The 25725-nt window shown below is 44.8% G+C and overlaps 1 protein-coding gene across 5 annotated transcripts in view; it reads left to right on the top strand.

Moving 5' to 3' along the window:
* LOC109858095 (protein split ends) overlaps positions 1-25725 on the top strand; it is a 211619-nt gene that overhangs the window by 123297 nt on the left and 62597 nt on the right. For all 5 annotated transcript variants that reach the window (XM_020435002.1, XM_020435001.1, XM_020435003.1 and 2 more), the window contains exon 2: positions 17385-17508. In XM_020435002.1, the coding sequence (XP_020290591.1) occupies positions 17385-17508 (124 nt within the window). The remainder of the gene's footprint in view (positions 1-17384; positions 17509-25725) is intronic.

The raw sequence follows: 25725 nt of genomic DNA, 5'->3' as shown, positions 1-25725 counted from the left end.
GATATAGTAGTAGATGCAGTAATAACGATGACGATACCGATAGCGCCGCCGGTAGCAACGGACAGACCGACACAGGGGTGGTACTAGGGATACATTTCCTGTCCGTTTTAATTGGGTTATTAACGGGTGCGAGTGTTTCCTGCCTCCTGTGACAAACCGGACCTCGTCCTTCTTTGCCAGCTGCCACCTCGTCAACGTGCCGCGGGAACCAATCTGTTCCGTTTGTCTTTGCGTTTTTCGCGCGCGCGCTAACGGCGCGTATATGTGCATTATAAAGTGCTGCTTAAAGTGCGTCGCGCGCGACGAAGAAATTTTTACCTACGGGTTGAGCGGAAAAAAAAAAAAAAAAGGAAAGGAGAAAATCATCGCGTGTGCGTCGGTCGCGTTCAAAGAGCATTCGGTTAGCCGTCGGCACGTCGGCGGCCGGCTCTTTGCAAAATTCATTAACCGCCATTGCATCGGTAATCCATACTTCATGTAACGGCGCTCATTATTGGGCGAGTAGCCGCGATATCGCATTACTAGCATTAATACGCTTAATGCCCCTATATAGGATGTTAATGTGGGACGCGGTGAGACGGCAGGAGGAAGGAATTAATTCATACTGTTTGCAGATACGCCGTAGATAATTAACGCACTTCGACATACGTAATTTCAATTAACTTCTATGAAGCACGTCGTATTAACACATCAATCGATTGTCATTACATTACGATATGGATTTTGGCTGAAGGCGGCGGCGGAGCTTTTAGGAGATTTCGCGTAATGACGCGCGACGAGAGATGATCGCCGCGCGCGCGCACAGAATTCGATTTGTGATATATTCGAGATTTTCATAATACAAAGTTGTGTGACACAAACACATTTCGCGGTCGAAAATTTAGTGTCGCGCGTTTGCGAAGAGCGAAAATTTGATCGTGAATTTTTGTTTTTGCCTTTCCGTCGCCATGGCGATAACGGTAGTTGTCATATCTCGTGCAACTGGCGCGCCAGCCATTCGGCTGGAAACTCGTGCGCACCGCCGCTTTAACCGACGAAAGTCTTAAGGGGCGCACGGGATAGGCGTGTGCTGCATAGCGCGTTGCATAGCCGCGTATGCACCGCGAACGATGCATATTCATGAAGCGACGTGCATATTTACGAGCGGCTGTTCTGCGGGATTCACGGCACAACTTTACAACGCTTTCGGTTATCGTCTGCGCTAAAAAGGAAACCAAAGAGAGATACGCGCGCGTTCTATCCTCTTATCTCTCTTTCTCTCTCGATATCGCGCCTGATGTAATCGTCGACCGAGATTGAGACGCGTGTGCTCGAGTGTTTTATTTTCGAAGTCTCGCTCCGATCGGCGCGATATCCGAAAAAACTCGAGACTTAAATGGAAACTTTGACGCAAGGATCTTCCGAGGAAGAGAAAATGTGCGGGTTATATATAAAAAAAAAAAAAGAAACCCAGACACATTAATTTTTTATTATCTGTAGGAAGTGAGACAATGAAAGGGAGAAAACAAAATTATAATTTGCGCATTCTTAACCGGGAATATTTCTGCGTATCATTGTATCGTAATTATACAGAGCGTGCGTTAGAAATTGCAGATGTTATTTGTTCGCAACGTTCGCGCGCGCACGTGTGTAAGTACAAAAGTTTTCTCTCCGCGGAACGTATATTCATACAGGGAGCCAGACAATAGGGGGAAGAAAAACCGATATTATAATATTCAATATAATTACATTAATATTAAGAACTGCGCATATAGATGCTGCGGTGCGCATTTATACACGGCTAAAAAAGTTCGAAAATAATACATACAAAATTTCTCGTTATCGTACTTGGATATACAATTAAGCGCGTCGAAATAAAAATTGCCGCGGGGAAATCGCCATCTCTCTCTTTCTCTATCTGTCTCTCACTCTTCCATTTATTTTTCGCTGCCGCCACCGGCCAAGTCTCGCGGAATTTAGGTCAATTAAAATGCGCTTTGCTCGTGGATTTGCAGCAACACGTGCGCGCGGGAAATCATTACGATGCATGGACGTCAAAAAAACGCGGAGGGATGCAACGAGCGTGTTAGAGAGCGAGAGAGAGAGCGAGAGCGAGAGAGAGAGAGAGAGAGAGAGGGCGGAAAGTACAAACAAGTCGTCCGGCGAAACGATGTTATTAAAAGTGGCTAATTGCCCCGTTTTATTATTGCCAAGTGCAGCTGGATGGGCGAGAGAGAGGCTGTTTTTCATTCGTCGGAGTTAATTAATGATCCGCGCCGGAAAAAAGAGCTTACGAGGCACTCGACGCACTCGTTAAAGCGCTTTATCGCTGTGCGATGCTCGCGGAGCGAACGCCGTCGAGTGCTTGCTACGAGTATTATCCTTCCACGCATGTCAATACACAGCAGGTATCTATGGCAACTTATTTCCGTGAAATATTCTTTATTGTTGCTTTTTATTTTTGCATTGCGTTTTTTTGATTATCTCGTTGTGCGTTTGAAAGTACTACTAAATCTCCGCGGATATAATCGCTGACAGTTGCAATAGGTGTCAGCGATTTAACTTTTTAATTGAATGTAAATGTTTTCGTGAGAAAAACATTTTCAAATCGCGTATTAAATTGTTTAAATTTCTAATTTAAATCGAAATTACGTTCCAGTCTGCAGCGCGAAATAAGCTTTGCACCTGTTTAATCTCTTTAATAATATTCTCGCATTGATCCTCGCACACAGTAGATGGATATCGCGCTTGTTAAACAAAATATTCCCCTATCCGGCGCGCAAATATTACCTTCAAGATTGCCCCGTCGGGCAATCGCGAAACTGAAAAAGCAATCTCTCACGCATAATAGTTCGCACATGCGAGCTCTCTCGAAATTTGCAAACACGTAACGACGATGCCGGGGTGGGTTGCATGCAAGCGCCGTGTTACGTGCAACACGGTTGCTCGATAAGGGAGCACACGACCCGTTATCATCGATCATCGTTAACTCGCTAACAATTAGCCCCGGCTGACGTGATCGTAAGTCTCCTCGCTGTGATATTCTCTCGTAATTCCTCGATGATTACCTTTAAATACTTAATTTCAATATTCTTGCGCAATCAACGAGATTACTTATGCATCCTATCCGCCGTCTCAAACAGAAACAAAGCTATTATAGTTTTCCATTATTGCGCGCTTCTCTTTCTTTTTCTCTCTCTCTCTCTCTCTCTCTTCCTCGTTGTACGTCTTTTCGTTATGTAACCCGCTGACGCGGTGTAATCACGGGTTGTCCGAGGCTCGTATCTTTCGTACTTAAGACTATTAAAAGACGCGACCTTTTTCATTATAAAATTAGCAATAATTACGGAGAGACAGAAATACGATATAACGGAGGAAATTTGTAATTGTTCGCGCGCAAATAACCGACGTTGCCAATCCGTCAGTTTTATTTCACGTTTACGCAGAAATATGATGTTCTTTAAATAAAACGACGCATTAAACTTCGATGAGGATCTTTTTTTTTCTATTTTTTTTTTTTTTTCGATTGCGCGTAGTTGTAGGTTTTCGTTACGTGGACACGTGCGGGTTTCTCTAATCGCATCGGAGTCGTATCGCGCGCGCGGATATCGACGCCTATATATAATCCGGAGCGCATAAATTCGACGACCGGCGCGCGCGCGCGCGCACGCACACGTGCAAACGTGTACTAACACACGCAAGCGTGATGTCATGCATCGCTTATTTGCGGTAGACACGTAATTGCCGGGCATTCAAGGCCGGCCTGACGACTGTCACTTTGTGCAATTTTTTAAAAGAATCACGCTTGACAAATTGTCATTATATGCGCCGCCCGTTCGTTCGCCGCGTCATTGTTCCGCTGCCTCAGCGTCGCGTATTTATTTGGGGAAAATTGCGCCGGCGACGACGACTCGCCTGTAAAAAAAAAAAAAAAAAAAAAACACGACACGTTTCTCGTCTCTCGTACGGAACGAATTTATAATTGAAGTAATGTACGCTCGGTCACGCGTTCCGGATATTAATAAATTTTCAAAGGAAAGTCAGGAAAAACTGCCTGCACCGCCGTGTTGCACGTTTTTGAATACCTCGCTCGTAATGCGAATCGCGCGCGGGCCTCATAAAACCTTCGTGAATTATATTCGAGTTTTAGAAATACGCGCGACTGAATAATAAAAAACAACAAAAAAAAAAAAAAAAAAAAAACCCGCGAGAGCGAAGCGAGGCCGAACGTTGCGTTGATTGCCCCGCTCTTGAAGGAAGGAATGTACGGTCGAAATAATACACGAGCGTGAGGTTATAATCGAGGGAGAAAGCGAGTTCGAGGTACACTCGCTAAAATATGCAAACCGTAAAAATACTTTATGCCCGTCGGCGCGGCGGTGGAATATAACGGATAGTCGACGTGTCGTGCATATATATATATATATAATCGTAAGATGTTGCGTCTGTTAATCGTACGCTCGTGAATTAATTAGTATCGCGGTGTCCCGTGGTGGGTATACAGAAGATATATCGACACAGCGGCTACCGTGCAATTTATCCCCTTCTTACTAATCATCTCTGCCTAACTGCACATTCGCGCCGACGCGCATCTCTCGCTTTATCGCTTCACGGAATTAATCTCAGACGAGAATCGCGCAATTAAGTGTGATTGGGGTTGTGGGAGCAGAGCGGCAGATAGCTCGGCAGAGATTTTGCCGAGCGTAGCGTGAAAGGAAAAAAAACAAAAAAGATTAACTTCTCTCGTAGATTCAGATTCGTGTTACATTGTTTTTCGCGCGTTTTGAGATTTTACGATTAATAAGGGAAAGGTGTGTCTCGTGTGTGAAATTCTATTCCAAATAGAATATAGTTATGGGTTAATCCGCCGTCGTGCAAAGATCGTGAATCACAGTTAGCCGGCGCTTAATGGAAAATTTGTTTTATGTAACGCCAGTGTTAGTTATGATACGGTCGATTCTGATAAGCGGACTAGCTCCGTAACGGGTTTCTCTATTTGATGTATATGCGCGATCGCGCGTCTCTGTGCAATGCTTGCGCACGCACAATACACAAACGCGCGCGCGTGTGTGTGTGTGTGTGCATAAAGGCGCTACCGGTTTATCACGGCGTTTAATTTATCGGCGAGCGCGTTATCAGGTACCGCGAGCAACAATTTGCCGTCGCGTCGTTTTGCTGTTAATCGGAATATACTCGCGGACACATCGGTAATCAAGACGCGCGTTGAGAGAGGGGGAAAAACCGGAGTGGCATCGCTGCAAAATTGCGGGACGTTTCATTAACGTGCTCTCGCCTACGTAATTAGAGTTATTTTTGTACATGTCGCACATACACACACACACACAGGTGATGTGTTGGTGGAACAGCAATACCGTTGGAATGCATGCTTGATGAGATTTTCGAGTTCCCGCTGAAACGGATACGTGTCCCTGCACGAGTAATTACAGCAGCTGCAATAACATCCTATTCCTGTCGCGTCTCTAAAAAGCTGGATTATCAGTAATTAATATTGTTCGTTCTGATTATATATTGCGCGCGCACATCGTGATGAAAAAAAATTAAATTTGCAATCGAGCATCGGTTTTACTCGACAGCTTCCAAAAAAAAAAAAGTACAATTGAATTAAGTTCTACGATTTAAAATAAAACACGTTAATTGCGCTTCTCATTAATTCGTTAAAACTGTTATTGGAGGCTTTGTTACGTTTTTTTCTTCAACAGATGTTTCTATTCACGTCAATTCTATCGGGAGTTTTGAACTCGCGTACATTGGACTTCGAGTCTCGCGCGAACAATTCAATTGATTAGATAGAATCGAAAAAAAAAAGTGAAACGCCGATATAAAAAGTATACGAGAGTAATGGTCTTCATTTCTTCGAGATTCTCTTTGTATTGCCTCATTATTACGATGCCATAATAACAGAAACCATAATGTCGGCAAATGAACGGTTAACCCCGATTTAGCGGGCGCTTGCGCGGCTACCCTACGCGCTAAATAATAAATCAATAATGCAAGCTAATAATACGCGGAGTCATGGGATTTACCGGAACATACAGATGGCGATCCTCCGGCTCGGGAGAACGACAGGAAGGGAGGGAAATTGGAGAAGGCCGTACGCGCCCGTCGACTCCTCGCATTCGCCATATGCCACTACCGCCGCCGCCACCGCCGTGCTACCTGCCTTCGATAATAATTATATCCCCGCTTCTCTCGTAACCTCGCTATCCCACCACCCTCTTCTCGACTATGCAGACGGTAAATCACATTGCGTTGGCGAGGCACGTCTCGGGAGAGCAACCGCTCCGCGAATAAGCTCGCTGATCATTACGCGAAATTAGCGAAGTGCGATGGCACGCGATTCTCTGCCACTCCGGTTCTCAGTTGCCAGCTTTGGGAAGTAATTTACGGGATGATTCCAGTGCGCGCGCGCGCGCGCGCTTATACCAATGCAGGACTGGGTTCTCATTTATTTGCCGAATGGTAACTTTGAGAGTTGGATTATTCAACTTTATCAGTTGAGCTAATGAAACAGGAACAGGTTTATTGAAGAGAGAGAGAGAGAATTCGAGCGATAAATTCAATATTTGTAATATTACAATTTTTTTTTTTTTTAACACATTCTCTCTTCTCACATGTCTACAACTTTTTTCAGACAATGATGTCGGGTTTTTTTTTTTTTGTCATTTAAATGTTTCAACAACAAAGAGGAGCGGCGAATTGTTTTTATCTCTTATGATTAACCAACGAGATCGCATATATATTCCTTTATCTCGGTTGTAATTATATTCGCTCGTTCGCGTTCGTCAGCACACGCTCATCCTCTCACGTGTTTAATGACGCCGCGCCGCTAAAGCATCCCTGGAGAGCGGCGTTTTGCAGACAAAAGCTCGTCGGTCGTTACGTGAAATTAGTGAAGTGTGATGCCTCGCGATTATCTACTTTTGCTCTCGTTGTTTCCGTTTAGTTTTGCTGAGCGATTGACGAAACGGATTATGCGCATCGATGAGAGATGCCTACAGTGAGTGTTTTTTTTTTTTTTTTTTTTTTNTTCTTTTTTTCTGTTTCATCGTAAACCTCAATTATATTCTCACAATTCGACGAGATTCTTCGACTCGAGGTTTGAACGTTTTCGTGAGAAATATTTCGCGAGAATTGAATTTAATCCACTCCCCACATTAAGTTGCGCGATTCTCTTGTGTGGTTATTCTTTTTTTTTTTTTTTTTTTGCGTTGCGGTCTGCAGCCAAAAATAATCAGATCGTATACTTATTCGTTTCTTTACTCGCTCCCTTTAACGCGCGCATGTTAATTGCCAGATGCTTATCCGTCACATGTAACATACGCGGAGGAGGCGTTTAATTTGCACACTTTCAACAGAAATCAGCGGCCGTTGGCTAATTATAATTGGGAGGGAGGGGCGAGAGCTCGATGTTGTACGTTGTTTCTTCTTTATAATTGTTCGCTCTCTCGTTGAGTCTTTCGCCTTTCATTGTGAAGAAACAATTGACAAGCCCAGCCGTGAGATAGCGCAACGACGCTAGTAGGATATACACACGGGCGCGCGTCGTGCTTTAGAACGACGACAAACCATTCCGCGAAACAATTTACCTTGGGGATAATTAATACTCGAAAGCGGCACGGCCGTGTATTTTACACACCGGCGTGTTGTTATTAGCGTAACACGAGAAGCGGAACGCACACCAAATTACATCGCGGCGTGTGCATATCCGAGAGCACCGCGCCGCGCGCATCTTGTTGCGGTGTATTCTGATGCACATTGACGTATTTTGGCTCTCGCTGCGGTGCACCCTGACGTACACAACGAGTCGATTTGTCAACAGTTAATTTGCGCATATGTATATATATATGTACGCAATAAAGGTAGGAGGGAGCACGCAATAATATGAAACCGACATAAATCCGTGATATAATTTCAAAGTGTTATATAATTTTCAGAGAATATATATTGTACATATAGCGGTGATTATATGCGATTTTATAATCACGCGCGCGCCAATATTTTGCTCAGAGATATTCGCGTTCGAAGTGTGTCGGCGGGGTCCTCTCTCGCGCATTAATCTCAGAGAGAGAGAGCTGATTCCCCGCAGTTACACACGCTCGTTTGTCGGAGCGATGGTTCGCGCCTCGCGCGCGATTGATAAGCTTCCTTGGAACAACAGAGAGAGCCTCCCTTGATCCAGAGACTCGCGAGCGTCGGTAGGCCACCTGGGACCCGCGGTCGTAAAGTTGGCAGTAAGCCTTGTTTATTGGCCACCGTCTTGCGGGCGGGGGAGAGATCTCTTTTATTTGAGGAATGAGTCTTGAGAAAGTAAGGAAATTCCATTTACTCGTGAATAAATAACGAGCGCGTGCGGCGCGAATCCCCTATTGGCACTGGCGCGCGCGCGCGCGCGTCTTAAATAATTTCCCTCAGAATAAAGCGTTCGGTGCCGCACACACCCTTCCCTACACATACACGCGCACACACACTTTCTCTCTCTCTCTCTACCTTTCTCTCTTACGTGCCGTGATAAATAAATCGACCGCAATGAGACGATTTTACGCGATCGCGCGCTTTTGTCGCGCGCTAACTTAGCTCCGTACGTCTTTAGATTGAAGGTCAAAAGGCTGAGACAGACACGAACGATACGGCGACAATTTCGCAGCCGGGCGACAGACAGACAAAAACGTTCGCGACATTCGCGTTTCTATAATAGTCTAAAATTACGGTCCGCGGACTAATATTATCGACGCGCATATAAAATTTATAGTTCACCGAAATCGCTGGTGACGTACAGTCTGGAAAGACAAACACATGAAGTTGTTATATAGCTGAAGATATATATATACGCCGTCATGAACTAGCGTCGTCGTCGTCGTCGTCTGGACAGAGTTGCAATCGCAATCGCACCGAGTTGCAATTTGCGGCTATAGTCGATTGGGTTGCGCGATCGATCCATCCGTATACAACATTCTCGTTCGCGCTCTGACGGCGCCACGCGACCATTTATAAAATTACATTTTCAATGCACGATTGAACGTTCTCGGTTAATTGAATGGATTTATTTGCGGCGCACACAACGAACGAAATAATCTTCAAATATTTATTCGGAATTTTTAGTTATTTATCGACGAATTTAATTTATTTGTACAATAATACATTATAAATTTTATGACAGGTACGCGTATGAGAAGCAGAAGTTATTAAATTTGCAATACTTTATTTAAAAAAAACAAAGAAAACACTTCCTCTGAGTTTTCTCTGATTAACCTTTCAGTTCCAGGCATAAAAAATAATCTGCGAGTTGTCCGGACTAAATCCGTGAGATCTACACGACTTTAAGTTTGAATATCTCCGCACTCAGCAGTATTTTGTCATCTGCTGTTGTTTTTAATCGAAAGATTGAACGATTCTGCGTCGATCAAAAGAAAAAGATTGAAAAAATCTTCAGTTTTGAAGACAAGCATTTAAAAAATCATGTGACAGACATGAGAGGAAAACCAACACGTGACACAAGTTACATTAGTCACATGACTTTAAAAACGTGACTAAAACGAGGTCACGTGTCAGGCAGGAGAGGAAAAAAAACACGTGACAAAAGCCACGTGACTTGAAAACCTTTACTTTAGTCACGTGTTTTTAAAAACTGGTTCAAAACTTTTGATAAATCTCGGAGACCCATAGCGCTGAAGGGTTAAGTTGGGATTTCACACAGTATTCGCTGCGTATTCGATCGTTTGTATTCGATCTATAATAGAAAAACAAAAAAAAACTTGTCAAGTTGTATAAATTTATTTTCCGCAAGGTTCAACGGCCACGAGTTAACAAATGCATGTGACTGTGCGAATTTATTTACGTGTAACGCACTTCACGATAATAATCGTAAAAGTCGTTTTGTCGGTGAAATTTGCCGTGTTGTCGCGATAACCTTATCTGCCGTTGTGTATGTTACCGCGGTTAGCTATTACCGTGTACACACCGAGCGAAACTTCGTCGCAAATGGCATACCGGAATTACTGCCTTCCCTCTCTCGAACACATTGTCGAACAAAGTACAGACAGTTTTTTTTTTTTTTTTCGTCGTTACGTCCAATAAAAATGTCACGACTTCCGCATATACTGTAATGCGCGCGCAGATGTCAGTAACTTATCGTGTAGAGAAAGACAATAAGCACTTTTTACATTTCGCTTATGTCAACCAATCGTCGAATATAAGTATCGATTACGGCATACTTGAACTCGCGCTTATCGATTACTTTAGTAAAATATTCTGTCACAAGTAACTAAAGTACTTGCAATATTCTATCGTGAGTGTTTAACCGAAGTAGAGCGAAGACAACTAACTTCGCTGTTGGTTGTATGTTTGAATAAAATATTAAACATTGTGCGAGTCGGGGTTTTTTTCCACATCACATAGCTGTGTGTCTTTGTACACGAGTAAAGTCATTACTGTCAAGGAAAACAGATTGCGTGTACAGTCGCGTGTATTGATAAATAAATAAATAACGCCCGAGATAATTATCCAATCAACTAGATGCAAAATCGTTGCTTTGTGTGTATTATATAAAGATATACGTGATATCGTGTAATGCAACAATGAGAAGCGCTTTTATTCGTGCATTACAACGACGGTGAAAGCAATAATTCGCTCGCTCCGGAACTACGGAATTTCGGCCGATTCGCGGCGATTTCGACGCGCGACCGCTTTCGTTTCTGCGCGCAAGGCGATTATCCGGTCGTGCAATTTATGTCGGCAAATGACTGCAATCTGCGCCCGATCCGACTTGTGAAACAGTTTTCTCCTCCTCGACCCCGACTTTCGACCCTCCCTCCGTGCCCGAGCCCGTCCGTCCTCTTTCGCTTGTCTCGTCCGCTTCACTCGCATGTAGAAAAGTGCAAAATACCCGGAGGAAACGAGCGATTCGTGATCGGACGCCGTTAACGTTTCACTTTTCGTAGTCGAAAATTATTCGCTCCCCCAGCTATGTACTGTAGGCATCGTATGCGATCCTTTCGATAATATCGGCTCGCCTGCGGATAGAGATCGGTTCTCGAGGCGTAAAGAACACCAACGCAGATAGATCACTGATAAAAAAAAACAAAAAAAACAAAGGTTTGCGAGATATACGACCGGGTATAAAAATAATACAGACGTTTAATCGAACGAAATCCTCGAGGCGTAATGTATCGATAATATCTCTTAGGTTTTGAAAAACAAAAGATTCTGCTTCTCACTGTAGATTACAAGTAATGAAAATGATTAACAATTGTAACTTTTAAAAATAAAAATAAACAACTGCATTGAAATTGCTACCGAACACAAAGTTCGGAGTTCAAGGTTTATGGCAACATTGTTGTTGAGCGCAACAATTTTATCGACGCGATAAACTTGGAAGAAACTGGAGCAAGACAAGATTAGTTGGTAGAGCACTGATCATGTTGAATTCGACCATACGTTCAAATCCTTTACGCTTCGATTAGTCGAACAGAAAAGACACTTTTATTATTGACAGCAACGAACGTGAATATGTCATCGGACATCACGTCGTTTAATATGCCATGATTATTTAAATCCGCAGAGCGAATGCTGCCGCGTGCGTGGAGCATTAGGTATCGGTATGGGTATCGGATTTCAGCGTAATCTAATGAACACATGACGATCGATCGAGCGCGCCAACGTTGTTGCGATCGCGTTCGAGCGATTTCGGTGAGAAGCAAAATGTGGCCATATTGCCGCATAAACGATGTTGCGATGAGAATCGATTATCGATTTCGTCGACAGTAGCGTCCGACGGACGTGGAACGGCGCTTGACGACGAGATCTTGCACGAATTGATTATTGATTTCGATATACCCGTAGTTGAATATACGCGCGACCATCATAGAACGGTACAACGTTACGGATCGGTTATTGATTTTGATAGTGTGGTTCGCATGATTCGCTCTAAAATGCGTGCACGTTCGATTAATTGCCTCACAAAGCCGTCGATAAAGCGACTCGAAATTCAATTATTCATTTTAACGTGTTGTAAGTACGGCTGATGGAACCGACGTGCCAAATTAATTTAAATCGTTTCCCACTCTCCGTTTCGACCTTCCGCGATTAATATTAAAACGTAACGCGCTTTTGCGCGCGTTGCTGCGCGCACATTACACGCGCGCGGTCTATTATTCACGTGGCAATTAGTATCCACTTTTCTTTATGCAATTATTAACCGAAAACAAACATTACGCTGGCTTTGTCTTTAATAACGCGACATTTGCCGACTGAATGTGAAACAGTATTGACTTTGTAATACGTAAAAAAAAAATTCTTTTCCAATATATTTCAACGTAATAATTATTTAATATAAAAAAATGTTTTATGCAAGATATTATACATTTGAATATATTCGAACTACACGACGCAAGTTGTGTGGGGCGCGTAGATTTTTCACATGTGTCATTAGGTCATTACGTATCTGTTATCTCGATGAGTATACGAAGCGCCGGATGCCCGACGCTTATCTCGAAACGGTTTAAAATTTTACTCGCATGTATATTCGATAATGCGTGAACGCACTCACGCACTCATGCACGCACGACTCCGAAGAGCACATCGCGGGACGCACGTCCGCGGCGGCAGTTTCATTTTATAGTTAATCGCTCTTTATCGAACCAGTCGGCCGCAGCTTCCGCGTAAATTATTGCTGTCATAAATTTATCCCCGATCGGTAATTATCGGACCGAGCCATCCGTCGGAACGGGCGCGAATTACGAGCCAATTCCAATTGGCGCTTCAGTCTATCTCTGACCGGACGCGCGACGCGCGAGAGCGGGCGGCGTTATTGTTACCGGGAGGCGACTTGGGACGATTTACTGCAGTCGAAGCTTCGTTTGAAGCACACAGCACGCGACAATTAACAATTTCGAGCGTTTCGCGAATTTCTCTGTTACGGTGTCACACGCTTATCCGCCGCGCCGATGATACGGTGATTGCGGTAACTGCGAGTCCAGCCCCGATAATAGCCGGACGGCGGATTGAATCGCGCGGAACGTAGTTGCATTGTTAACGTGAATTATAATTGAATCGCTCCGCATTTTCAACACGCCCCCCCCTCCCTCCTCTCTCTCTCTCTCTCTCTCTCTCTCTCTCTCTTTCTCTTTCTCTTTCTCTCGCTCGCTGTCCCGCGTCCTCTTGTGCATTTAATGACGCAAACGCGCGCCGCGAAGCGCGTTAAAATCTCGATAATAATTAATGCGATCGAATGTTTGCGCGTGACATAATTATGCGAGATTAAACTGAGTGTGTAGCTTCACAATTTGTTTTATAAACGTTCTCTCTTTATCAGTTTATCTTCTCGAGAAATGACAGGTTTTTATCAATCTGCGCAAAATAACAGTAAATAAACATTTTCACTCGTCTCGTCTAAAGTTTTGCAGAAGATCACCACAACGTGGAAGATGTTTTTTTTTTTTCTAAATTCGCGCGCAATTGTATTCCGTTCTCTCTCTCTCTCTCTCTCTCTTTGTAATATCTTCGAAACAATCTGATGCCATTTGAAAACGAACAATGTAGAAGATAAACGCGCGAATAAGGATTGCCATTCCCACGATCAACGTCGAAATTGGCACGTATATCGCACGCGTATCTAACGGGTGGACAGAATCGAGCGTGCGTGCAGGTTACCGCGGGCGATTGCAAAGCTCACGCGAAAGGTAAACGAGTGCTCATAGATCGTAGATAAGTACAGTCCGGGCGCCAACATCATTTTCAGCTTCAAGAAGCATAGTCGAGGGTTGTGGGAACCTGACCGTTGTAGTCATGCTTTGTCAATTGCGAATCTCAACACGGTGAGACAACTAAATTACATAGATACTTAGAGTGCGCCGCAAGTAAAACGGCGAAGAAAGACGGGAAGATCATAATAATGATGAAAACGACTACGAATGTGGGAATTAATTAGAAGTTAATTTGCAAAACCAAATTTATATAATTGTATTGACTTTATGATTTATGGCGTAATTAATTATATTAATGACATGTTTTTATCGCACATATTAACGTATAAATATTTAATTGTTGTGTTACGCATATATATAACGGATTTTTCTAAAATAGATAATTAAACAAGCGCAACTAACTTCGTGTCACACTTAATCAACAATGTTTTAGCTTCAAACAAAGCGTCAAAAATCCATCCAATTTAATCTTTGCCACTGCGATAACTGTACCGTCCAATTAACCGGATGATAAATATTTGCAAAAATATTTTTCGCGAGATTGATTCGCAAATATAGCGTTGTGCCGCGCTAATCAAGGAATTAATTTCGTCGCGTGATGAAACCAATTAATTTACCATAAAAATGACGGCTGTTTGCGTAATCGCGGCGAAAGTTTCTCTCGCAATCGCGCGTTTGTCTTTGGCGTTACTTCTCTGATGATATTTCAGACATAATGCGCAAACACGCCTGGTGGCAATTGCCGCGTCCCTGTAAACGAGTCTACTTATCTCTGGGGCTGATTTACCACCCTCTCTGCAACCTTGTCGTGCCGCAACACCGTTCCTTCTCTTTTCCTCTTTCTCTCTTTCTCTTCTCGCTCGCAGAATGAGCAATGGCCTGAAACGGACGAGAACAGCTTGTTAATTAACTCAATTAAATCGTCAGATATTACTTTCGTTCTGCCGTTTTGTCCTTCCGCGCTCTCCCCTTTTGCGCTCCCATCAACGTAATATATTCATAATACAAAGAGAGAGAAAGGATCGTTATCCCCGAGCGTGTCGTAAATTCGAATAAACCGAGTGCCGCGTGCTTTATTATACAATTTTCGCCGCAGTTTCCGAACTCCCGCGTGAAACCCCCCTCGCGACGCGGAGAGAACAATTAGAGAACGAGCGGGATTCTCTCCTGTCCCTCGCTCGGAGGGAGGAGAACAGACACTTATCGTGTTTTCGGGATATAGAATCGTCGCCGGTCGCGAGAACTGGGCAGCACCAGGTGCCGGTCGTTCTCGAAAACAAGAATAATTACGCGATTTCGCGGTGGCAGTTCAGCGAAAAAGACCGGAAAAGGGGTTCGCGCGACAAGGAAGGATGGACAAGGAAGAGAAACGAGGGAACGGTTTGGGAGGAAGGGGAGGTCGGAAAAGCTGACACCGGTTTCGCGGCAGTGGCTGCTGCGTGCTTTACGGGGACAAGCGGCTTAGCCAGCTCTGCCGGCGGACATAATTCATCCGGCGTAACTCGGCGTCGTGTAACTCTCTCTCTCTCTCTTTCTCTTCCCTCGGTAACACGTTTCCGACGCGTTTCGCCTGGAAGGTACGAGAGAAATTCCCTCCGTCCTTGTTTATGATATCGCGCGACTGTATATTCAGATTCGGTCACACCCCCGCGCGGTGGCGGCATCTCGTCTACGGAAAATGGCCTCTTACCGCGCGGTCGTGCCGCATTATTTACGAGACGAAGCGGGCCGGGAGACGCTTTAGCAACCGGTCCGAATTCGCGCGACCGGGAGTTCATTCATTTGGCAGTTGCGAATTCGCTTCCGGATTGCGCATTTCGTGCGGTTACGATAGAGCACTGTGTGCAAACAGCCGCGTTTAAAAGCCGCGAGTCTCACGCTGTGAAAACGCCATCATCAGCGTGGAGATGTTCCTCATCTCGCGGTTAATTTTACGCAATAACTCCGGGGGCGCGAAAACATTATCCCGGCAAACATTTACATTTATTAAAGCAATTAAAAATGTTTTTAATTAAATGCTCTAAGCTGTTTAATTTTTATTTATCGTTTTCTTTATATTCGTCTGCTTGCTTGTGTACAACGTAGAAGAACGGTGTTTGAGTTAGAATATCGCTGACGAGATGGAAAGGGCTAATAAATCAGCGGTAACTCTCTCTCTCTCCCGAGCCGCGCGGAGGTATAAACTTTATAATTCGCAAACTCCCCCGATCTCCTCTACGCAGGAAGGCGTTTCCCCGTGAACAAATCGAATCCGACAGAAATTAGCGCCAGGGTGGGTTTACGAATCTGTCTTGTTGTCACGAGAAATAATTGCCCCCAGCATTCGTGCGAACGGGAGAGGGAAAAGGAGAAGGCTGGCTCTCACTCTCTCCTGCGGGGGGGTTATGACGCCGGGGAGAGGATGCGCCCGCGGTTATTAGTTTAGGATGCTGCAAAGTACCCCGAAACAAAGTCTCGTCTCTCTGTCTCTCTACCGGGTAATCAATACACGAGCATTCCTTGCCTCGCTTCACCTCGTCGAGTTTAACCTCGAACACCACCGATGAGAAGCTTCCGTTTACTTGTTCCGTTTCAAGCGTCCGGAATAGCAGTATCTTCAGCTAATAAACCACTCCCTCGGTTCCTATCCTCTTTACGATGCGGGTAAGGTCGGCTAAATTATAATACGCTTTTTTTTTTTTCCACGGTGCTTCCCTTCGCTTGCCGAAACGCTCCCGGAGCTTTCCTGTGAGCCTCTTACATTTCGATTTATTTGATATATTAACGGTGAAGCGTAAAGAAAAGCGAGGGACAAGCGAAACTTTTTCAAATGTTCAAAGAAATAATTGCGCGTTGCCGAAGTTTTCGGTAGTTTTTATGTACGAAATACACAAAACGCGGAGGACACACGTGTAATTTTCCTTGCATTGTATTTTTTGCGGAATTTAATGAGCATGTTTATCGTGACGTAGCATCTGATGCGTTTCGAACTTCCCGGTAATTTTTGCAGATGTCTGGCGAGCATCTGCCTCGATTAAGTAGTTTAACCTGTAATTTATTTCACCGACAACGGTCGGATGCTCGCAATTTACGCTTCAAATTGAAATGTAAAATCATCTTGGCACACTGGATTTCCGATTGAGGAGTTCGGGCCAAAAGTGGAATAAATACATAATTTCTTCGAGAGGTCCTGGTTTTAAATCTCAAGTACATAAAACCGTGCAAATTACAACCTTACGCCGCTTCTCTTTCGAGCCCTTCAATTTTTTTCGGTTTATGTTTACACACACTCACACACGTTCTCGACGAGTCTCTCACGCGATCTTAATCTCTTTAATAATTAATTCTAATTAATCTTAGGTGCGATCTGCAACAACATGCAGTTCAAATGACATTATTTGTTTAGAATCGTTACGTGAATCTTATTCACGTTTGCCAAAGAAACGTCAAGTGGGATCACGTGTATTTCATAAATCACGAGGCGCGTGATTGCAGTTGGCACGTTATTTGCGCGGGTAATTCGTACTGTTGATAATAATGGAAATGTAGTCGTTAGTGCTACAAGGAGAAGGAATGACCGGCGACGTTCGCGCTAAGCTCGGCAAACATTATGTAATTCACGTCGCGTACGCGTCATATTTTGTTTGCGCGATGCTAAGCCGCGGTGAGAGTTGGAGAATAATTCTAGCCATTTCTCTATTTCAGTCCGAGCAGTACGGCGCTGGGTTCGCTGGACCAACTTAAAGAGTATCTGACGACAGTGGGAACTTGCAAGTGCGGCCTCGAGTGCCCGTTCAGACCCGAGCAGGTCTTCAACTTTGACCCCAAGGTAAGTCGGAATGAAAATTTTCATTCTATTTCTAAAGAGGATCAAAGAAATATAAGTAGATCAAAATTTTTTTTCTCTCTCTTTCTCTCTTACTTATTAAATAGAATATTTTTTTATATCACATGTAATTTCGTTAAAAATTAGTTTTTTTTTTTTACGTAGAGATTAGATTTGAGTGTAATAAAATTTTGCTGCGTAGAAGAGAAAGAAAATACGAATGAATAAGAACATTTTATCTCTAATTACAGCGCGTACCTATTGCGCAAATATGAGCAATTTCCGATCGCGTCACCTCTCTCATTTACACAGTCGCAGTTAAAGTAAACGAAGGAAATATCTGTGTCTAGAATGTGTCTCTCTCTATTTATCTATCCGTCTCTAGAAAGTTGCAAAATCAAACATCCGTGAGTTTAAAAACTGTGGTTTTGCTAATTCAAGTCGAGAATTATTTAGAGAGAAGCGAAACATCGAAGAAAAGAAATCACAGAGACAGAGAGAGAGACAGAGACAGAGAGAGAGAGAGTACAAGCTTTGAAAATCGTTTTATTTGTACTTTGTTTAATTTAAAATCTCGAAAGCGCATATCTCTTCGGGAAACCGCTTCGGGGAACTCGGGTTTATGGAGGCGTAATTCTCTTCGCTACTCTTAGGTACAGGTGCATGACAGTCGAGCGGTTAAAATCTCTCGATTTCACGTCCCAATTACGTTCTCGTTCCGAGGCAAATAAGCGCGGTTGACGCGCGATGCGCGCTCCTGTCGCAATCATCGCCGAGAGAGAAATCTTCGGAGTTATAGTCGCGCATCAATACGGTCGCCGCGGCGCGAGTTCGATACTCGCAATGCGTGTACGGGGTCTTGTTGTTGCACACAGGCGGCGTTCGGAGTTATATTCGAAACGCTCATTACGTCCTCATCGTTTCGCGTTTGCGTTATGAAAAGCCATTCCCGATGCATCGCCCGACGAGTGAAAGTTCATCGGGCAACCTGTTCCAGCCCGCGGCGTCGTGCGCGCGCGAACATAATCGCGCTTAATCACCGCCGGCGTTTATTTATTTATCGTGCGCGCTCGTAATTAGTCCGTGCAGTTATCCGCGTGTATTGTACTCGTGACTTATGCCGGGAATAAAATATCGCCTCTGTGCGTGCAGACGACGACGACGACGACGACGACGACGACGACGACGACGACGACGACAACGACGACGTTTTACCGGGAAACGGAGTCGCACCTCGTCGATTTTGCTGTTCTTTTGAATCGATTAAAAGAAAGTGTGGTAATTCTTTCCCTCTCTCGCGCGCGCGCGCGCGCGATAAGCATCGATTACGTGTTGTCGTGCGGTCGATCCGAGAGAGAATTTTATTTCTCCCTCGTTGGATATATTTTTATCGGGATTTATTGTTTCTTTATTTGTTTGTCGCTCGAAGGTGACACGCACGTCCCGCGCGCAAAGAGAAATATCGCGCTCGTGCATGTTAACAACGGCGTCTTATTATACGCTATCGTTTCCTGACGATCTCTAATGTTTCTCTCCCGATTCGACCAAAAGCTCGTGTTCTTTCTTTACTCTCTCTCTCTCTTTCTCTTTCTCGCTTCTCGAATTCGAAGAAACGACGATGAATCACGTCCGCGAAACCGCGCCGGAAAATCGTACCTCTCACGAAACATCGCCGCGAACAAAACACAATCGCGCGTTTTGCCGCTATTTCTGGCTGACGCGTGCGTACACACACACACACACACACATACACGTGCACATTCCCGTCCGCAAATGCGTAATTTTTCTTACTTCCGCTATTTAGATATTTATGGTGCATTCGCGAGCGCGCGCGCCAGCACGTATCTCGGTTCGCGCCAACGATCTCGAAGAAATATTGCGATCGTGCGTGCCAACGATCGCGGTTTATTAAGAAATATTGTGCCCCGGGCACGTAACTGTTGTTCCTCTCTTTTCGAGCGAAATGTATCCGCAAAAAAGTGCTCCGTATTCGTTCGCGGTACTTTTCATTTCGCATGCGGGAACTTCAACCGACCGTCGAAATCGCTTCACGGCGAGATCGGCTACTTATACGGTCGCTCTCTCCTGCGAGATTACAAATTCGATTTACATGGATGAGGTTGTCTTTGAACGGAGAGAGAGAGAGAGTGTGATTAGGATAATCCTTTTGCGCGCGTGCAAATTAAAAATTGAGAAAAACAGTACCCGACGCAACGCGCAGCGTTTTTTTTTTAGTCCGATAGGTAGAAGAAGAAGAGAAAAAAAAGTGAAAAAGAGAAAGAGGTAGAAAGGACGCTCATCGCTTTTGCTTAATTATTCCGGTAGCATGCGACGATATACGCGGAAAACGTATAATTATCCGTGCACCTGCTTGCTAACTACTCACTCAGTCGCGACTGCTGCTCATCGTCCTACACCGGGTGCACTGTCGGTGCGTTAATACGTTCCCTAATTAAAGTTTATCGTGTTTCACCGATCTGAGGAGAGAGAGAGAGAGACTATAGATACGCAGATCCGTTCCACCGTGTCGACGACATAACGATCAACATGCTAATAATTAATAACCATTTGCATATCTCTAACACTGTAACACGAGTACGATACGCATCGGGTTTATCGGCTATGACTTATGATCGTCGTTGACATCCCCGTCGCTTCGTGTTATGCATCGGATTCTTTGTGTTACATTAAATCGATATTATTAATTACTTACCACCGGAGCCGTTTAATCGTTTATTGTATCCCGCGAGGAGAGGATAATTGAAGCTCAAATACAAACATGAGCTTTTCTAAGAAAACGTCTCTTGTTATTTTATATCTACTTGTATCTTATTCCCAAGTGACTGAGTTTCAATTTCGAAGATTTTTAACCGTTTTTTTTCTTCGGACTTGAATGGTCGCGTCTCAACGACATTAAAAAAAATGTGAAATAGCAGCGACGATAATAATCGCTGAGATAAACCGTATTTTCACGGTGCTTCGCAAAATCTATCTTCTGGCGGAGCATAGATGGTATCGCCGTGGCGTGTATGTACAATGCAAACCCACCGCGGACAATACCGAGTGCTCGAGTGCTCGTTCGTCTCGAACAGAATAAGAGCGAGTGAGAGAGAAACAAAGTATCCGGACGAGAGAAATATATACGGATTGTCGGATGAAATCGGCACGAGATGCTCTCGGGCACTTCGCGCTGCATCTCCACAAGCGTGCTCCGTTCACGGCAGTCCGGTCTCTCAACTCGCGACACGCGGCGAACAAGGCGACACGAGATTATTATGGTAATCGAGCAACATCGCTCACGGCCGCCCACACCTCGCGCTTTTTTTTTTCTTTTACCGAGGTCTCAATGCATCAGACCGAACGATATCGCGTCTAGATACACTAGTTCGAGTAAGGAAAGGTCGTAGAGAGATGGTACACAATTTTTATACACGTTTTAATTTTTATGTATATATTTTATACATTTTTATAATGCCATGGACTGGCATTGTAAAGATATAATAAATTTTGTTACCATGGACCACTGGCTGCCTAAAAAACAATCTATACTAGTTGAACTGACTGAGTCCTGTGAGACCCGCGCGATTTTAAAAACAAACATTTCTGCGAAAAATCAATATTTTTTCAATTTTTTTGTTTGAATTGAAAGTTTGAACGTTTTTGCGTCGATAAAAAAAGACAAATTGAAAAAATCTTTGGTAGTTTTTTCGAAGATGTAAGCGTTTTAAAACAAAACAGTACACGAAAGGTTAAGGTACAATTATCTGTCTTTATACAGTTGTATAAAAATTTCGTTTTAATTAGTGTTTTAATTAGGTTATGTTAGTGTTTTTTATAAGATTTGTAATTAAATATTTTCTGTTTTACATAAGATATAAGATACATATGATGATACATAATTGCATGTATAATGTAAATTATATCTCTTGAATTAATGGCGTGGCGCAGTGTGCAAAATAAACATCGTCTTAACATCGCGCATTAATATCGGCGAGCGCGTTATCGACAAAATATTGCGCCAAGCAGACGTGACATGCTTCAGTATGGACCTGACACACAGGCCAGGGTAATATCGAAACACGTAACGATAATGGATCGGTTCCTCGCGATACGAAGCCCGATACAACGTCTTTCTCAGGCGACTCGCTCCTGGCGCGTTCACGAGTGACTCTCACACACACACACACGCGCGCGCGTGTCCATGAGTATCTCTCCACCTGCATTAATCAGGCAGCGTAACTATCGGGAGCGATCTCTCACGGTCTATACCATCTGCCGGAGACAGCGGCCTTAACATCTCTCCTACGGGCCTTTGATTTGGTCCGATTCTTTATCGCCCCCGCGCTACCGACCGGTCGGATTCCCCTTCTTGTTCCTTTCTCTCTCTCTCTTTTCCTTTTCTCCCGATGCTCCTTTTGTAACTGCCGACGTTTCCGCCTATTGTTGCGCATACAACGGCGCGAGGAATCGCCGATGCGGGGAGCGATTCGTACGGTTTCCCGCGGCCGTATCCTTTCTCGAAACGCCTATCGCGTCCGTGAACTCCGTCCGAGTTCAGCCGCACGTGGAAATCACCACGGAGGAGCGAACTTTAATCTTCCGAGATCGCCTGAGCGATACATAATGAGAATCTTTCTCTCTCTCTTTCTCTCTCTCTCTCTCTCTTTCTGTCAATTCCCCGAGATACTCTGAGTTTGCCCATTCTGTTTAATCAGCAAGCAATTAAACGTAGCTGCAGCCGTGAAGAAAGCTGCGCTCGTGTAATGATACACCATTTTCGCGAGTGGTGATAATTAACGCGTGAGGTAAATTACATTCCTTATCATTTCGAAGTCGGCATTAAGTTTCCGTTTGTCGCGCGCGAAGTCTTTCCGCGCGTTCGCGCTTCGAGGCGTTAGTTTATGGAGTTGTTGCTATCCATTATCGCTCTCGGAAATTGCCGGATGACTCGGGCGGTATACCTATGCACATCTCGACGAATGTATCACAGACCAGCGCTTAAAGCTTGCGCGCGCGCGCGCGTACGCGAGCTGCAGCGTGACGTTAACAAAGGGTAAGCGAGTGCTCTTTTATTACACACCGGTCCCCCGGGTTAAAGCCCGCGCGTAAAGTAATTTACCTTAATGAATCTGCGTCTTCTCTTTCTATATCGCGCGCTCCTCCTCGCCCGACAGCCTCGTCTCGTTTCTCCGGCTTGCATTTTTGATTCGCGATTAAACGCCAGTTTAGCCGGTGAAAACTCGCGATAAAAATGTTTTTCATGCTTCTCGCATCGCTGACCGCTCGCTTGATCGCATCAGCTTCCGCGCGTGGAAGCGTTTAACCCCCCTAACGCGTTAATTATACACACGAGATAAGCAAAACATCTTTTCGTCTCTTCTACATTGTGTTCGATTTCGTCCGATAGTTTTTTTTTTGTTTTGTTTTTTTTGTTTTTTTGTTTTTTTTTTTAATCTTTTGGTCGCGAAAATTCAAGCGTTTCGAAATGTCAATTATCGGACACTCGCGTTTCCCAAGCGTGAATCTTCTGGCGCAAAGACAGGAACAATGATAGCATTACCTCGCGATATAAATCTGCTTTACGATGAGATCCAACGCGGTCTATAAACCACGCGAAATTACGCGTTGCGCGTTACCGAGTCGTATATATATGTATATATATATATATATACTCCAACGCGAATATTAATTCCCTCATCCTTTTCATGTAGCTTCCTCCTCGCCTTGATTCCCGGCACGCTCGCAAACATGCCGATTTCACGGCACAAAAGAGATCACTCGAGCAATGTACAAAGTATGAATCTCGCGGATAAGGTGGCGGGGAGAAGGCCCCCGCCGTTGTCGTCGTCAAAGCATCCGCGCGCCGTCGAAAGACGGTCTTTGTAATCGGCTCGGGCCATCGGGCGGAGGGAAACAAACTTTGGTCTCACAAAAGAAAGTAATCTTGTACGATGTCTCGGCTCGCGGAACCTCAAAGTTTTCGCCGAGAAAGAAAAAGAAACGAATTCGAAGATTGCGAGAAAGGACGAAATTTCGGTTGCCTCTTTTGTAATTGCCAAACGGTCCGAGACGCGCGGAAGAGGGGTTGGAGAGTTCGTCGCGAGCTGTGATCATCCACAGGAACTTCGACACGCAACGTAATTCGCTAAAGAGCGAAACTTGCCGTTTTCGGTTTATTTTAGCTCCGAGCATCGTGTTGGATCAATCTCCATTTTTTTTTTTATTCTCCAATTTTTTTCGGTCGTGAAAAAAATATCGTGAAATTTACAAAATGCGATCCATATTATCGTTCTCACATTTTATTATATAAATATCGAATGTGAACTTACAAAAATTTGGAGAAAGAATTTTTTCTATTGTTCTCCGCGAAATTGCGGAGAGAGAGAGAGAGAGAGAGAGAGAGAGAGAGAAACGAGATCTTTCATCAACTGGAAATGTATAAATGTCCCGCAGTTTTGATTACTCGCGAGATATCTCTCGCAATTTTTCGCGCGTTTGTTGCAGCTCGTGTTTGACGCGCAATACATACATACATATATATATATATATATATATATAAGCCGCGGATATTGTATCCGTAGCTCCCGATAATACCTCGGTAATTCGATTTCCTCAGAATTGCCGGGCTTGCTTTGCTTCAAATTGAATTTCTATTAATAAAAACGGGATATCGCTCGGCTTGTGTATACTCTCTCTCTCTCCCCCGCTTCTCTCTTCCCTCTACCTCTTCGGATTTCTCTCTCTTTCTCCCGGTTTCGCGACCCTCGCGCTCTTTCTGTCCCTCTCGCCGCATTTCTCTCTCGTTTACTCCCGCGCTCCCCTTCTCCTCGCGCCTCGCCTCCCGCTCGTTCAATCTCCCTGTCTCCCTGCCAGTCTACCGCGACGTATAAATTTATTGCGCTCATTAAGTTGAAATATGGCATCGGGTACGTTCAAAGTTTATGAACGTTAATGCGACCGCGGTGAATAAGACCGCGGCGCGGTTCGTTGCTCACGCGATGTAAAACGCCGCCGCCGCCGCTCGGCTCGTAAGAAAATCTGACTTGACATCGCGACTCGCGGCTGTTCGAAGAATTATTATTTGTATTGATGACCGCCGTGTGTGTGTGTGTTTTGCATCACGATGTCGGCTCGATAATTGACGTACGAGTCCTTTTACGGGACAACTAATGGCGCGCCGAAAGAATTGTGTGCTTCTAAATGTTGACGCAGCGCTCATTTGTTTTGCAATATTTCATCGAACGATTGGACGCACGAAGCGTCTCGAACGTGTAAAAATGAGTCGTTGGGGATACCGCCGCGCGTTCAACCCTCCTCTCGATTTATGTATAATCTCCGAAGATAACTTAGCTTCGCGACATGGAGTTTCCGAGCCATTGAACGCTCGAAATTCGGCGCGAAGCGATTCGATTTGTCGGTCGCCGCTCGCGTTTATCGTGAAATACTACAGAGGCAAGCCGGACACAACGTGGAAACATTTTCACGGCTCGCCGCGCCGAAGCGCCGCCGGGTTTTCTCCGGGGATTGTCGATCGTTCGATGGCCGATTCCGCGGATCGAAAACCGCGATACACCGTTAATGTGATTTCCGATCACACCCGCGCGCTGACCGGTGAGGCGCGAACGACGAAAAAAAAAAAAAAAGAAGCGCACAGAAGAAAGAAAAAGAGGGAGAGTGAGAGAAAAAAAAACAGAGAAAAAGGGAGAGAGAAAGAGAGGAACAGAGAGCTGTGCTCGAAGAGAGTTAGCTGTGTGTAAGCTCTACAGAGGGGTTCGCACTGTAGCGGAGCAGGGCACCGCCGGGGACACTTGAGGTGAATGTTTTGCGAATGGTCGGTAGATGTCTGGTTTGCTCGAGGCTGATATCGACCTGGGTCTCGAGTCTGGAGCCGCCGCCTTCGACCCCCTGTGTTCCTCCCTCTTCTCCCTACCGTTCTCCGCCACCACTACCACCACCAGCAGCACCAACGGCACCACCACCGGCACTATTGCCACCGAGGACGGCTCGTTTCCACCACCAGCGACGGATACACCGCTCTCGCGCGCGCCGCTCAAAGTTCACGTCCGTTTCATATGTCTCACCTCGTCCCGTCACGGATTCCAGCTTCTCGTCTCGCTCCCGCGGGAGCCTCGGGCGACCCGCGCTCTTTGCCTTCTCCTTCCTCTCTCGCGTCTCTCCCGGTCGTCACTCCCTAAACTCTCCTCTCGCTCCCGCCCCCAC

Source organism: Pseudomyrmex gracilis, unplaced genomic scaffold (genome assembly GCF_002006095.1).
Source record: "Pseudomyrmex gracilis isolate BER0280 unplaced genomic scaffold, ASM200609v1 scaffold_187, whole genome shotgun sequence".
Taxonomy (NCBI): domain Eukaryota; kingdom Metazoa; phylum Arthropoda; class Insecta; order Hymenoptera; family Formicidae; genus Pseudomyrmex; species Pseudomyrmex gracilis.
This window is presented reverse-complemented; position numbering and strand designations above follow the sequence as displayed.